Source organism: Diabrotica undecimpunctata, chromosome 4, assembly GCF_040954645.1.
Source record: "Diabrotica undecimpunctata isolate CICGRU chromosome 4, icDiaUnde3, whole genome shotgun sequence".
NCBI lineage: Eukaryota > Metazoa > Arthropoda > Insecta > Coleoptera > Chrysomelidae > Diabrotica > Diabrotica undecimpunctata.
Window position 1 is genome coordinate 4,803,980 of NC_092806.1, and position 16,994 is coordinate 4,820,973.

General features: G+C 34.3%; 1 protein-coding gene across 4 annotated transcripts in view; it reads right to left on the reverse strand.

Moving 5' to 3' along the window:
* Positions 1-271: 271 nt before the first annotated feature.
* Positions 272-16,994, reverse strand: part of Cad87A (cadherin 87A) — a 722,801-nt gene continuing 706,078 nt past the window's right edge. For all 4 annotated transcript variants that reach the window (XM_072528743.1, XM_072528744.1, XM_072528741.1 and 1 more), the window contains 9 exons: positions 15,068-15,300; positions 12,235-12,432; positions 10,529-10,700; positions 8,818-9,419; positions 6,891-7,066; positions 6,297-6,656; positions 3,936-4,035; positions 3,719-3,880; positions 272-1,421 (listed from right to left, as the gene is read on the reverse strand). In XM_072528743.1, coding sequence (XP_072384844.1) covers positions 1,266-1,421; positions 3,719-3,880; positions 3,936-4,035; positions 6,297-6,656; positions 6,891-7,066; positions 8,818-9,419; positions 10,529-10,700; positions 12,235-12,432; positions 15,068-15,300 — 2,159 coding nt within the window. In that variant the 3' untranslated portion in view covers positions 272-1,265. The remainder of the gene's footprint in view (positions 1,422-3,718; positions 3,881-3,935; positions 4,036-6,296; positions 6,657-6,890; positions 7,067-8,817; positions 9,420-10,528; positions 10,701-12,234; positions 12,433-15,067; positions 15,301-16,994) is intronic.

Sequence of the window (16,994 nt, forward strand, 5' to 3'; positions counted from 1 at the left end):
ACTGTGAACTCAACCCCATAGAGTTGGTATGGAGCGAAGTGAAAAGATATATTGTCGAACACAACAAAACTTTTAAAGCAGATTAAGTTAGGAATTTAATTACGGAAGCGTACTCAGAAGTTACCCAAGAAAAATGGAACAATTATATAAAACATGTAATAGGAGAAGAAACGGACGTGTGTGGAGACACGACAACATGATGGATGATATTCAACTAATTATTATAAACATTGTTAGGACGGACAGTGACAGTAATTTTATTTGTAGTGACACGGAATTAAAAAATATCTTATTTACCGTTTATTTTTATTTATTAAAAATAGTTCTTATTTTCACATTATATTATGAAACAAATGCAACAAACAACTTCCGTACAAAGTTTTATATTAGCTACGTATAAATAAAAATCATTGATATTGTTGACGTTTTGGACTATTTCATTATTAGTCAATTTTCGAAACAATAATTCAACCTAGCAAGGGGTTTAATAAAAATGGTTTTGTATGGTTAAGATTATTACATCTTAAATTATTGTTTTCAAAATGGCATAACATAAAATAGTCAGAAACTTTAACACTATAAATGTTTTTTATTAACATAGTTTTTTGTTGACAGTTCACGAGTGAACTGAAAGACAAAATAATTATTCAGTACCGTCGGAAAATTATTAATTGTTTGATGACCGCTGAGAAAAAGAAGCAAATAAAATTATTAGGCAGGCATATGTAGAGGATTATCGCTGTTAACTGCTGTGGAATACAAGATGAGGATTTATTTATAATTCACAGAATGGGCGAAATATGGCAAAATCGCTTGTAACATACAACCACACTGATTTTATTGTTTGAAGCGCAGTATAGACAAATAGTGAAATTCTATTCAAAAATGGACATCGAGAGCTATGAAAATATTAACAAGTACTAAACGATTTGGTTCAAAAAAACTAAGACCGTATTAACTATAACAATAAATTAATAAAGTATCTGTAAAATAGCTTAAATTTGTATATGGAATATTGACAAATGAACATTAACAATACACTAAAAGTATGTTGTTAAAGCTTTTAGTTCACATTATCTGTACTGAGTATTTCTCAAATGTTTGGTTGCTACTAATACTATAAATAATCAAAATTGTCCTATTAGCATATGAATCTGTCTAAAAGAATCAGTAACCCACAAAATTAATAATAAAAACCAATTCGAACATATCACTTCGCTTGGTAGTCAATATTGTCACGTTGTTGATGATGAACAGTCAGTAAACTAAATCAGTTCGGCGACGTAATCCGGCTGGTGATGGCTCTTGTTGATAGTTAGTTCAGAACCATCGAACTTAACTCCGTATGGAGTATAGTCGTTGCTAAGTCTCTCTGGTACCTGGAAGGTGGAACCTTGGAAACCCATAGCTGCTTCGTAATACTGAAACAGACATAAGTTTATGACTTAAAAGTTATTTTATCCCTTACGAATTTTTATGTGGACAGCTTATTTATTAACAATTTAATAATCCCACTTTTCTGTGTGTCAACTATTCTATCAGCGCTAAAGCCGAAATGTATGCAAAGGTTATTCGAAAAGTTAAAGGGGAATTGAACGAAATAAGAGAAACATCAAAACAGGATGCTCAATTATAACAAATAGGAGCGTCGACTATTTTACAAATAAAGGAAGTCCATAATAGAATAAAATACTTATAAAGGTAGTGAATACAATTTATCGTTTGTAATGTTATAAGAGAAGACTTGTTCAGTACCGGACACTGCCCAGTACCGAACAGAGTGAGTTTCCGATAAATCCGCTAGATAGCTGCAAAAACCACAATGAAAAAGTATTCAAAGAGTATTAGTAGGAAGACTAGGTCCTTATATAACAGATAAGTGGCAGGAGGGTAGTATAATAAAACGTGTAAGTCCAGTGGCATATTGGGTTCAAGTAAATGATAGAGTTTTGTACAAACATGTAAACAGTATTAGAAAATTTTCAACTACTACAAACATAGAACAACCAAATACTTCACTGACTACAAACCATGGGTTAATACCTGCAGTAGTTAAGGAAAATTGTAATTCCGAAATTGTCGACCCTCCAAGTCACCAAATGACTTCTGTTAAAATTAAGGAAACTACTCCTGATTCAAAAGGAGGTCTACAGTTTGGAAGTCCTGTTAAAACAACACATCATTCAATACCTTTAAAAAACTATTAATCCAACAGGTATTGAATTGAGAGGCAGAAATGTAACTGTGCTACTATCTATCAACGCGACAGGTGATGTATTTTTACCTCCGTTATTTGTATTCGGTAGGGTTAAAATGACAGAAGAGTTGAAGAATGATGCTCCGGAGGGGAGTATTTTTGCTTGTGAACAAAGTAGGTGGATCATTGCCAATTCATTTTTGCTTTGACTAAACATATTTGTTATTCGAGTGAACCCCACTAAGTAAAGTCAGTCGCTTTTGATACCTCATGGCCACAGTTCTCACAAGGAACTAAAAGTAATTATATATGCGAAAAACCACAATGTTTACATGATGAATCTACTCCCTTACACCACCCACAAAATTCAGCCTCTTAACCGAGCAATAACGAAACCTTTCAAGGTTGTGTACAATGAGGCTTGAGCAAAGTAGATGAACTAATATCGCCCGCTTTCCAAACTATTTGTAGGATGGAAACAACCTTTCAAAGTCTGTTCTGGTTTGTACTCATTGCAGAAGACAACTTTTACAGATCTAGACTATCTTGCTGCAGCTCACTTTTCTGAAGACAATGAAGTCCATAGTGACAGAGTCCCCTGCACAACAACGCCTTCATCTGGACCACCATTGGCTGTAACAGATAGGTTTCTTGCAGCTTTATCTACGTCTTCTGAAAACCACTAAAATCGTGTTCCACAGTATGTGCACTTTTTTCGCCTTGTACATCTTCAGCATTAAGTAGCTCTACTGTGACAGCTTTACCTTTAGCTACTGCCAGAACTTCTTAATCCTGTGATGGACTTCAGAGTCCTAGGTCTTCCTTATTTCAAATTGTGAGGGACAAAGTTTCACCTGTAACAAACGAAGCTAGGAAAAAACGTATTCAATGGAAGGGACGAAGTGATAAGAATGAGATTTTGACTGGATCTCCTTATAAAAACTACGTTAGAGAAAATGATTAACGAACCACAAGAGAAGATCAAAAAGACAGCAGAGAAAAAAGAAAAGAATTTGCAACCAGCCGTAAAAAACCAAACCGAACAGTGGAAGTTTAGAAATAAACACTAAAGAAGAAGGAACTACCGAGTGTCTCATCTGCGGAGAAACTACAAATGCAGATTGGGTACAGTGACCAGAAAAATCAACAATTGACCAGATTCATTCAATAAGACAGATCCTCGAGAAAACATTGGAATTTAACATTGAAAACCATCACCTATTCGTCGACTTCAAGGCCGCATACGACAGTGTCAAGAAAAAAGTACTATACTACTCAATGCGTGAGTTGGGTATACCAGAAAAACTTATTCGATTAACGAAAATGACAATATCTATTTAAAAGTAGTTGGACTCCAAAAACAATTCCACTCAACAAATATAGAAAGAAAAACTAAAATTATAGGATGAAAGACTTCTGGGGATATTCGTATATGTGAGAAGTAATAAAATTATTTTTCCAATTAAGAAATTAAGACAATACGGGAATCATATTTTTTATCTATAAAAAAACGCAACTTACATTGGATCCTCCCCTTAATGAACTATTATTACTACCATTTCGATTATGGGGATGCCCCGATAGAGTGGCGTAATCTGCCAGGTCGTCAGCTCCATTCATAGGAGCCAAATGTGATGATGATCTCCTGGTGGGGTGTTGGATTGTTGCATAGGCGTTGTCTTCCTGAAAACAGTTTTATGTTTAAAAAAAGCTGTATTATTATTTTGTTAGTACTAACGTTTACATAATCGTCACTGTCTCGTCTATTGGCCATATTTGGATCCGGTTCGTTGAATACTTGCATCGTAAGCTCTTGTTCTTCGTAAATTTTCAGTTTTCTGTAAAATATAATAGATTTTGAAAAAATAAAAGATACTAGCTTTATGTTTCACTTAATAGAGAGAGATCAACATTATATTCTCTCCTAGCTCCCGATAGAAACCCGAATGAATATTTCTCTTCGACTTTAATACTGTTTAAAATAACGTCCTAACTCTAACGTTGTAAAGCTACTGATTTATTCGAGATTTTAAACATCCGAGTGTAAAATGGACACATCGTGTCATAGATAGAGAGGCCTTAGCAGCAAAGAACGTTACACCTGAATTAAGTGTTGAGATGGATAGCATTACTAAAGGGGTCTTCTTCTTCTCGTGCCACTCCTAGCGGAGATTGGAAATCATCATGGCCACTGCGACTTTGTTAGCAGCGCGCCTAAAAAGTTCAATCGAACTACACCCGAACCATTCACGTAGATTACGAAGCCACGATATTTTTCTTCTTCCCACACTTCTTTTGCCCTTAATTTTGCCCTGCATGATATTTCTTAAAAGTTCGTACTTTTCACCTCTCACAATGTGCCCCAAGTATTCCATCTTTCTAGTTTTTATCTCAACTAAAGGGGTGAACTAAATTAAAACACGATCCGTGATATCAAGACTTTCCATAAACTTTGTGAAGAAATGGGGGCCGAGCACACCTCTTAATTTATTATTGCAACTCTCGGTGGCTGTCCAAAGACAACGTACTCGCACGTGTATACGAATTAAGAAACTAATTTTACACATATCTACATACAGAATTACATGATGATGCACAAAACTTTATTAATTCAGAGTTTATAATAAAATTAGCATACCTCTGTGACATATTTAACAAATTAAATGATCTTAATAAGTCTTTGCAGGGAAACAATACTCATATCCTGCAATTAGCAGATAAAATTACTGGGTTTCAGGAGAAGTTGCTCTTATGTAAGAGAAAATTAGAAGATCAAGAAATTGACTGTTTCCCTGCTTTACAAGGTATTCTACAAGAAAAATTGATAGAAGTCCTTGATCCCTCTTTAAAAAATATGTTTACCCAACACATGTTATCATTGAACGAACACTTTGACAAATATTTTCCCGAAGATATGGAGCAATATGACTATGTCAGAAACCCTTACCTGTCATCCACGCAATCGACTCTTTCAACATAGGAAGAAGAACAACTGACAGAATTGTCCTGTGATTCCAGCCTAAAGCTTCAATACGACAAGGACAAACTGTTTGAATTTTGGAGCTCACTTTCTCATGAATATCATGCCATCAACACTGCTGCATTAAAGGTTTTATTGCCATTTGCGACTTCGTACTTGTGCGAAATGGGTTTAAATTCTGCAGTCGTAGTAATTAAAAACAAGTACAGGCCAAACATAACCTTGGAAAAAGAAATGACAGTGGCAATTTCCAAACTGAAGCCCCGGTTTCATAAGCTGTGCTCAAAAAAGCAAGCACATCCCTCACATGAACCAGCCAGTTACATAAATAAATATCTCTTTTCATTTTTGTACCTATGTTTTGATTTCATTCTTAATTTCTAATAAAAAATACAAATGTTCAAATAGTGTTTTTGTTATAACTATAACCTGTTACTAGGCTAGTACTAAAATTGGTATGTATTATTGGGGGTTGGGTTGAGGGCGTGTCGCAAAAAAATAGCAAAGTCCCAAGGGCGTCACAGTATGAATAAGTTTGGGAAGCCCCGAGACGATGAATTAAAACAGGATTTTTACAAAAGATGCAGACGTTTCTTGATTACAGTTTATGTGGAAGTAAAAAAAAGATATGATTTTGCAGATCTTTTTTTAATTAAAAGTAGCTTTGACAGTTGCCACAGTCTTTTACCACTAATGTCAAAATTGACCCGAATTTGTAATTCTTAAGAACTACAAACAATGCAAAAGACCGATGACGAGTGAAGATAACTTCAACAATACCAGGATATTCTAAAATCACGATAACTTACTGGAGTTAATGAAGGTTTCGTTAAAAATCGTTGAGAATTCTAACAAAATGTATTACTGCGATTGCAAAAAAATTTAATATAGAAAATTTTACTCGTTGTTTAGGAAAATAAAGTAGAGCAGTCTCGATAATCAAAGAAAAAGAATATATCAGAAAGACGGTATTAGATTTAATTTCAATGCAGGGCATCCGCCAGCCGCTTACGTATTTCAACCTCATTAGGTATCATCAGAGCGAAATATGCAGAGGCTCTGAATCGAAATTAAATCTCTCACGTCATAGTACAATAATTATAAAAAGAATATACTTACTGTTCTATCCAGAGAGGATTCTCAGTAGTATTCAAGTCATCGATAATAGCCTTCTTAATCAAAGCGTCTTTCTTCTTGAGATCCGTCGGAGATAGAACCCAGTGGCGTAAACAACAACATATTATAATGAAAGTGACAATACCAACAATCAGTACTACTAGTAAAGCTATCAGAGCCACTAAAGCCGAGTCGAAAGTTTCGGCTTTTTCTGTAATGAAAGCTGGAACAACGTTTTCTATCGCAAAACCAGCATAGTAGTCTTTTAGAAAGTCGTATTTCGAGTCTATTGTTTTTAGGACGTCTGGAACTGGCAGAATCGTTTGGGTTTTTGGATTTACTACAAGAATGTAGAGATCGGACCTACAAATAAAAAAATATTACAAAATTATTACTTTTGTTTGTGATAATCAAATACATTCATTAGCTATCTTTACTATCATCGCAACAACGTGTCATATGATACTTAATATGTCGTTTTTTGCGGTTCTTATGCCGATAAGTGACTGATCTTTATCTCCCCCAACATTATTTTATGTTTTTTATCCTAAATGTGGTTCTAATGATAATAAATATTAAATTTTAAAAATTAATTACCAGTCCTCATTTTTCACTCCATTATCATCAATGTGATATCTAATTTTATCGATAATGACCAGACTTTGTGTAGCATTGCTCAACTCTGCTAAGATTTCTTCTTTCTCCTTTATCACTTCTTCCTTGGGTCGCGATAGGATTACTCTAATCAGTTGCTCTGGCTCGAAGATCCAAACCTAAAACATATCAATGCAAGATAAACAAAAGCGCTATTTTTGGAGTAAAAACATACCTACTTATATACAGTTTAGCTAAGATTTCTTATTATACCAAAAAATAAATAAAATAGAATAAAAAAATTGGAATTAGGAATGTAAATTCATACGGTGTTGACGCCTGAAAATTCCTTGATTTGTAGTAACAATAAAAGTTATTCCAGTTTCCAATTTTAAGAATTATATGCAATATATTATGCACCATCTCAGTAAAACTGTATGTATGTATGTAAAAATGCGCTTGTTAAAACAAGGTGAAATGAGCGATTCAAAAAATCCATTAACTGGTAGTGAATTCCAAGATAAGATAAAAGAAAAGTTTCCAAATGAACAAAACTAAGTAATGAAAGTCTTCTAATCTTTTAGAAACAAATTTCTGCAATTCCCGTTACAGAGAGCGGTGGGCTACTCTTCTACAAGATCTTCTTCTTCTTGTAGTGCCTACATCCTGGTTAGTAACGTGGTCGGTATAGGATATCTTCAGGATTCGACGATAAAGCCACATTTCGAAAGCCTCAATTTTCTCGCAGATAGCGTCTGTGAGAGTCCACGACTCAACTCCGTACAACAGTAAAGGAAAGATATAACACCGTAATTCTACAATAAAATATGAGTCATGATAAAATATGAGAGTTGTTTATTCTCACTTCTGTTCTAGTATTTTTTCCGAGCCGCTATAAAAACCAGTCTGGGTTCCCGTTCATTCGAGGCAATTCAGGTCAACATCCATGGGCTTCGAGAAATTCCATGTTAACGACTGGTTTGATATATATAGCGGGACTTTCATTGTGTGGGGCAGTCTGAAGATAATATCGCGTCGAGTTTTTAAAATGTAACGCGCGTATTGTAAAAAATGTAAATAAATTATATAATTATTAGTGTGAAAAAAATTAGATATATTGTACAAATAAAGACTTTAAATACAATAAGTGTTAGAACATGTTTTATAATAAATAAAGGTAATAAATTAGACTAATAAACTCAGTACAATACGAATGATAATTTTTGTCTAAAAGTCTGTAATCAGGCAATACCATAATACATTTTTACTTATATAACTCATAAGATACGTAATTAAAAAAATACAGTATGCTAGTATTTTCAATATTGTTCTGAAGCTATTTTCTTGTGGCATTTTAAATTAATTACTATTTAAATGGGAATAAGCCACAATTAAAGGTTAAAATACGTTTATTGACGTTTCAATTTCCACTTCGGAAATCGTTCTCAAAATACAAACATTAGCAAATTAAACAAAATTTGTTTAATTTACTAATGTTTGTATTTTGAGAACAATTTCCGAAGTGGAAATTGAAACGTCAATAAGCGTATTTTAACCTTTAATTGTGGCTTATTCCCATTTAAATAGTAGCTAGTATTTTCAGTCGTTCTGGGTAGATGGCATCATTTACGCGCGTCCTCTAAGCAGTCAAAAATATGCGTGAAAAGTTTGTACTAACTACTTGTACAGAAAAAAGCAAGACACTCAGCGTTTAGATCTGTAGTAACAATGGGTTGTCTTGACAATGGGTTGTCTTGACAATGGGTTGTCTGAGGGTAAGAAGAGCTTACTTCCAAAATTTTATTGAAATATACGCGTCTTCAAAAAAATCGAGGTTATACCTCACTTTTACCTTGGTAGACTGGACTATGAAATATTTGTTTAGATATTTCAACAAAATCTTTGAAGTAACTACAAAAAGAATACTCACGTGAACTCTCGTTGATGCTTCTCTTTCTGGAAAGGCGTTCTCTCTAGCAATGATGTCGATTATAAATCTATGTTGATTGTTTTCTGCTAGATATGTCGCAGTACAAATCTGTCCTTGTTCGGTAATATTGAACGGTGAAGGAATGATAGACCCTGAGCTTCGGTTGGAGTTAAATTTGTATAAGTTGGTCGCCTTGATATAATAAGTGATAGATCCATTCACACCGAAATCCGGATCCGTAGCGGTAACGTTAACAACAAAATCGTTAATATTAGCCATTGCATTAACGGCAGAATAATAGACCGGTTGCTCAAAGACGGGAGCGTTGTCATTGACGTCCAGGATGGTGACAACGACGTGTGCTATGCTCCTATCGGTTTCATCTTGATCTACTTGTTCCGAAGGAACTACGTAGTTTGGGTCGTTAGTTGCTATGATAAGGAGATTGTATTCCGATTGCTCTTCTCGGTCGAAAGATTTGTTTGCGTACAAGCCTCCATCGGTCCTATCTAGGAAAAAGGGGCGGTCTTCGTTGCCGGATATCAGGTAATAGAACACTTTGGCGTGCATGCCTTCGTCCCTGTCTAGGGCTTTAACTTGCCCTACAAATTAAAAAATATAAGTATTTAGTTTAATAATAGACAGTACTCATTTAGATTTGCTAACCGATCTACAAAATTAAACTCATTATTAGAAAAACCAGGGGGAAGTTGTAGCATTTTTTTGGTCCCATTACCTTAAGTTCTTAAGCCACGATCTTCCCGTTTCCCAAATTCAGCTTTCCTCGAATATTTATTTTATTCAGCCCAAATTGCCTTAGGTAAACGGCTTTCTCTGTAAGAATTGCTGAGTTTTTAATCAAAATATAGCGCGCCGATCAAGCTATTCCAGGCTGAGTGAAACACTCTTAGTCCATTGCGGAATTTTTACCGCTGAAAAAGCGGGGATGCGGCTTGAGATCCAAGGTTATGTGAATTAGCATCACAGAGCCGAATTTTTCAAGTCATTCCTATTTACCAACTATTCTGTCATAATCTAAATTCCAATTTTCATTTTCACTTAATATTCTAATTCCTTTATTTAGACCTCATTATGTTCTATGCCGTGAAACATAAAATTCCTGTCACTTCAGTCGAAAGTCGACAAAGTATATCTGTCAGTTGGCTACTCTTTGACTTCTGTTATGTCACTTCAATTCTGAAGAAAGGGCAGTTGTCGTTGATCTATAAAAAGGCATGCTTCGATTGAAAATTTATTTTTATTGTTAAATCTTTTTTGTGGGTTTTTTTGGCCTCATATATATTTTTCCTTTCCCTCTTTCTCCCCCTTAAACCACATGGTCGACCATAGGGATTAATATACTGCAGTAGGTGACCGCTACTATGAACATCTCAGGTCGCACAAATCAGTGGCTGTGTCCTGTCGTCGCATTATCGGTGCTTGTCATTGGTTAGAAATTAATTTCTAACCAATGACAAGATTATCACACAATTTCGAGATTATCATGGAAATTAACGGTGTATATTACAGTTATCTAATAAGAATAAAGTTCAATGCTTCAATAACTCGCTAACTTAAGTACTTGAGTTGTTCTGACCAACAGGTATATGCACACCCCTTCTGAAGAAGTTACCTACAAGCATAGAAAAACCCCGAGACGGATCCACATTCAGCTCGTCCAAAAAATACACGATCCAAATCCGAAACTTACCTATCATTATATCCTTTTCGTTATTCTCTACAACGTAAAAGTGATAAGGATTAGTTGACTTGGAACCTGGAAACTCTGGTCGGTTGTCGTTTTCATCTACTAATAGAACAGTCAAATGCCGTATGGTTTCGTACCATTTGGGAAAGCCGTGGTCTCTAGCTACCAACACCAACTGAAAGGTAATAAATATATGATTTTAAAGCAAACTATATAATCCGAAACCAGTGAACCTATTTCAGTAAAATTTTATGAAAGTGCGATTTTTGGTCCAACTTAGGAGATAGGATATTTTTTTATCTCGATGAATGATCCCTATTTTTTTAATTATAAATTTAAAACGTATTATACGACATATATAAACATACAATGATGTTTAATAAACGTCGAAAAAGGGGTCCATTGACCCACATATTACAGAAATTTTTTTTTTTTTAATTTTATCTTTACTTAAAGGAAATATTAAAAAAAAAACCAAATGTACATATGACTACATCTAAATACCGACTACGACGTAAAATCGAAATTGACTAACAAATCATGTAAAACGCCCACATTTGATTTGTGATTAAAAAAACTTACCTCCAATTAGCAACATCCATGTTTAATTAAAAAACAAAACAAAACAATGCTATGCCGGTATCATCGAGCAAAAAGACAAAAGAGGGAATGTAATCCTTATGAAAAGGAGACCAAAAAAGTGGCCTCTGATGGCGGACATATCCGGAAATGCGAATGCGCCAAATTTAAATTTTCCGACACTTATTAACAGTAGCTATGAAATATTTTTCGAATGTGTCTTAGACGAGAAAGTTTTAATTAAATATTAACGATAATAGTCTAAAATGCGACACAATTGTTAAAAAACTTGGGCACAATTGGGACAAAAAATAACATAACCCAACTAAATTTGATGTCTTAAACAAGGAAAGGGACTCTCTTTCCTTGTTTAAAGCGGCCTCTCAAGATGGCACTTCCTGTCTAACAATATTTTTGCCCCCACTACCTTTACATTTCCTCTTTTGTATTTTTGCTCGATGGCCGGTACGCAAACAAACTTTTAAAGCGAGCAGCTGATGAACTATCTTCATCGATACGTTTGACAATAAACTCCACAGGCGCCATCTATCAACGGTAAGTTTAAGTAATCAATTTAAGGGAAATAGATCGATTGCCTTTTAAAAGGACAGTAGTAGTATGTGGATAAAAAAACATTATAAACACTTCATTTAATTGGCTATACGAAATAGATAGTTGCAAGACTACATTTTTAACGTTAGTTAGAGTTAGAGTCTGTCAGAAGTAAACTGTAAAAAGTAAAAGTTTGTTTATACGCTAGCAGGTGGCGTTGTGACCAAAAATATGACTAAAAATAATAAGGTATTAAATTATTATAACCTATATAATTTGTTTAAAATATAAATAATAAATAAATAAGAAAATTACTTTATTCAATTCAACAAATATTATTTAGATTTTAAAAATACAGAAACCATAGTACAATAATACAATACAAAGGATCATTCATCGAGATAAAAAATATCCTATCTCCTAAGTTGGACCAAATATTACACTTTTACAAAATTTTGTTGGAATAGGTTCAATGGTTTCGAATATTAGCGTGGACAAACACCGTAACACAAGATTTTTAAATATAAAGATATATATCTACATTTAATAGCATTAAATAACATAATATAAGTACTTACTTGGTAGTTTGGTTTAAACTCCCTGTCAAGGCTCTTTCTAGTTTTTAGTTCTCCACTCTTGGGATCGATACTAAATTCTTCAGTCTCTTGAACGTTTTCTTCGTCGACTTTGAAATGATAAGTGAGTCTACCATTTTCGTTTTGATCTTTATCAACGGCTTTCACAGTCATTACTAAGTAGTTTTCAGTTGCAGCGTTCTAAAATGTGTTTCATTTATGAGAATTTATACTTTTTTACAATACCAGCGATGTTAAAATTTGAAAAAGGATGAACTAAAGAATAAAAAATTTAAAAGAAGTATATAAATCCACATGGTTTATATTCTCAATAATAATTTAGTATTTTACTAATAAATCGATCAGACATATTATGAGAAAATTGAATCATTATTTTTTTGCCAAAATTTGCTACTACATTACAATAGTTCTAGAAATGAAATATAGTTCTCTTTATGGTGTACTGTGGTATAGTTAAGCGGCTGACTTTCAATGTCTCTCATTCTGAGGAAACTCTCTCGTTGGAAGTGTGAGAGACCCACGATATAATGAGATTCCTCTGGTAACACTACATTTCAAACGATTCTAATTTGGTCAACGTTGTTGCTTTTACACACAGTCCGAATTACCTAACTACAGATTGGTTGTTATCATTTTGTTCCATTGGAGCATTGCATAAACATGGAAAAACTACTGCTTACAATTATACAAAAACACTTCAAAAGATGCATCAGTCACAGAACAGAAGAAACATGAAATTAAAGAGAGAGAGAACCAATAATCTTATGAGCAGAAGTAGAGAAAGATGGAACGTGGTTTGACACCCATGACGTTCCAAATTGTGGTTGGGCAGATTCTTCTTTGTCGTTGTACAACAAAAGCTTCATCAAATAAAGGAAAACGTATTACAATAATCCATTCAGAAAAAAAATGGTTTTATACCTAATGCTTTAGCCTTGTCATGCATAAACATTAAGGACTCCCGTGTCGACTATCATGATGGCACCAAGTCAGAATTATTTGAGAACTGGTTTTCAACGAAGTTATTGTCAACCAAACTTATAGCACCAAACAGTGTAATTGTGATGGACAACGCCAGCTACCATAGTCGTAGGCCGAATAAAATTCCATGGTATAATGACACCAAACTTAGAATCCAGGAATATATGCTGGAAAATGATATATATTATGAAGATCTTCTTCTTAAAGTGCCTATCCGTTCCGGATGTTGGCGATCATCACGGCTATCTTTACTTTGTTTATTGCAGCGCGGAACAGTTCAGTGGTAGTCGTGTTATAGCACTTTCGTAAATTTTGAAGCCAGGAAATGCGTCTTGTTCCCGGTCCTCTCTTACCATTTGCCTTCCCTTGGAGAATCAGCTGGAGAAGGCCGTAACGTTCTTGATTTCTCATTACATGTCCTAGATATTCCAACTTTTTAGTTTTGAGGGTGAAGAATTTCACATTCTTTCCCCATTCTACGCAGGACCTCCACATTAGTAACTCTGTCAACCCAGGATATACGTAAGATGCACCTATAACACCACATTTCGAAAGCTTCGAGCCGATTCATAGATGCAAAAGTCAGTGTCCACGCTTCCATTCCGTAGAGCAGAACTGTGAATATGTTGTAGCAGTTCAATAGACGGCATTTTGTTTTTGATGATATGTCTCGACTGTTGAAAATGGTTCTCATTCTAAAGAATGCTGCTTTTGCTTATATTATTCGCTGTATAATTTCATTTGAGTGGTCCCATTGGCTATTTAAATTGGTGTCTAGATATGTATATTGCTCGACTCTTTCGATATTCTGTTGGTTGATTGTAAGTTGAGCGTTTAGTATTGGTTTTTTACTAATTGTCATAAATTTGGTTTTCTTTATGTTAAGAGCTAGTCCGTATCTGTTGCTGGCTTCTGTTATGCGATTTGTTAATATCTGTAAGTCATTCAGATTATCGGCAAAAACTATAGTGTCATCTGCATATCTAATGTTATTCAACCATTCACCGTTTATTAGTATTCCTTTCGCACAACCGTCTAAAGCTTCCTTAAATACCCATTCAGAATAAATATTTAACAACAATGGAGACAAAATACAGCCCTGTCGTACTCCACGTTCTATTGCAATTTTATCAGTTAACTGGTCTTCTATTTTGATTTTGGCCGTTTGATTGTAGTAAATGTTTCTGATAATTCTAAGATCTTTGTTGTCAATTCCAATTTCTTGCATTAGAGTCATTAATTTGTCATGTTTTACTCTGTCAAATGCCTTGTCAAATTATGAAGATAATTATTCTAAAAAACAATTACTTGAAACAAAATCATAATATTGCGACAGTTTGGCGGAAGAAATGGGTCATAGAGTATTAAGACTTCTTCCTTCCTATTGCATGTTGTGAGTTGTCAAAGTTTTTTAAATGTTAAAATTTAATTTTTAAGTGTTTAAACCAGCTAGTGTATGTAAATATTTTTGTAACTATTATAACTTTAGTAGACAATGATAAAGACCGGCTTTTAAACACACTTAACAATCGAATAAGTAATGGAAATCAAAAATAAAAGTACGATCCTGCCCAGAGGCGATCACCCGCTGCCTTGCGGTAGACACTTATCGATAATAAATATGAATGACTCTCTTAGATCTCTGGTAGGATTATACAATATGCAATTTGTTTTAAAACATAACGAAGAGCAAGGGACTGGGTAAAAATAGGCACTTTATATTCTTAGAAACAAAAATATTTTTTAAAAAATGACCTTTTATCAAGTATAGGTCGAATTTATTACCATTAATTAAAAACAGAACATTCAAAAATCGTAAAAGCAGTAAACTCACCTCTAGTACTTCGACCGTGGAGTTGGCGAGGGCCGGCATAATGAACTCTGGCCGATGCTCGTTTACATTTAAGACATGCACATTAATTGTGGCTTCGTCGAACAATTGCCCGTTGCCGTTCGCATTGCCGCCTCCATCCCTGGCCACCACCGCCAAATGGAAATCCCTCGTTTGGCCCAACAACGACTTGTGAGGGTACAAAATGCCAGTTTCCACGCCCAGAAGAAAGATGTCTGAAAAAATTAATGACCACCTTTTCAAAGTGCCAGTCGGAAATCCCGAAATGGCTTTTGTTTGCTACTTCTAACCCAATAAATTCGTATAAAATTGGGTGTAATGAATTTTGGTTCCAGTGAAAGGTGGAACGGATCTCCGCAAATGGATAATTGTAAGTTACAGTTAATATTTTATACCCTTTGAATATGTTTGACTGTAAAAGTTTGAAACTGTAAAATACTCTCCTAAATATGTTTCCGTATTATTCAGTTAATTTTATTATATGAGTTTTCATAAAAAAATAGTGTCAGCCATTTTTTTCGAACATATTTTTTATAAACAAACAATCAAGTACATGTGAACACATACTTAAATAAAAAATACGAAAATAAAAAAAAAGTGCCTAAATTAGCAAAATAAATTGCTAATTAATAAAATAGTCCTGTGAAGTTACAAAATAAAAATTGTGTTTTTTGCATTATCTCCTGAACTACTTGACATTTTGTAATAAAAATAGACACGTGACTTTCTTGTTCTGAAAGCATTTTTCATACAAAAGAAACAACAAAATCTAAGTACACAGAAAAATTTTAAGTGGGGTGTGCAACCCTAAATCCCCCCAAACTTTTGAGTACGTTCAAATCAAATGAATTTTGTAACATCATTAGTTTAACACATTATTTTTAAAATCTTTTTGCCTCTTATTACTTTTTTCAAAAAACAATTTTTATTGAGTTACGGCCCTTTTCATTACCTTTAAAAAATTACGTGCAACTAAATAATGGCTTAAATGAATTAACAAGTACAAAAAATGTCTATAACCTCTATAAATATGATATTACAAGAAATGTTCAAAATACTCCCATTTCTTTAATACACATTAGGTATCGTTTTAATAAGGACAACCGAATGCGCTGAAAAATCATATTTTTCTGACGAAATTGATTTGCAGCTTCAATTATTCTAAGCCTCAATTGTTGTTCGTCCTTTATTGTTACAGAATACACTTTATCTTTCATAAACCCCCAAAAGCAAAAGTCCATGGGGTTAAGACCTGGACTTCTGGGTGGCCAAGAAATAGGCGAGTCACAACCCCTTCCAATCCACCGACCAGGATACTGCCTGAAAAGGTATCCCCGGACTTCATTACTGTAACGCGGTGGAGCGCCATCTTGTAGAAACCATATGTTTTGCCTTATTGCAATATTCACTTCTTCCAAATCCAATCGTTTGATTCCAATCGTTTGCCAAGAACTGCAAATAATTACCACCATTTAAATTGTTGGGAAGAAATACTGGCCTTATTAGATTGTTATCCACAATTCCTGCCCAAACAGTAACTTTAAAAGTCCTTTGGTGATGAGTCGTTTTTTTGGCGTGAGGATTTTCGTCGGACCAAATGTGCTCGTTATGATGGTTTGTTATTTCATTTCTACTGAAGGTAGTCTCGTCGGTAAACAAAATATTTCTAATAAAATTAATATTTCGAGTGTTTTCCATTAACTACCAATCGCAAAATCCAATCCTTTTAGGATAATCTTCAACCAATAACTATTGAACCGTTGTTAAGTGATAGGGTTTAAGCAGCTGATCCTTCAAACGCCTCCAAACCCTTAAGTGAGGAACATTGAGTTGAGCAGCTATTACCCTTGTACTTGTTCCAGGGACTTCTTTAATGATTTCTAAAATAGCTTTATCAGTTGCATCCATT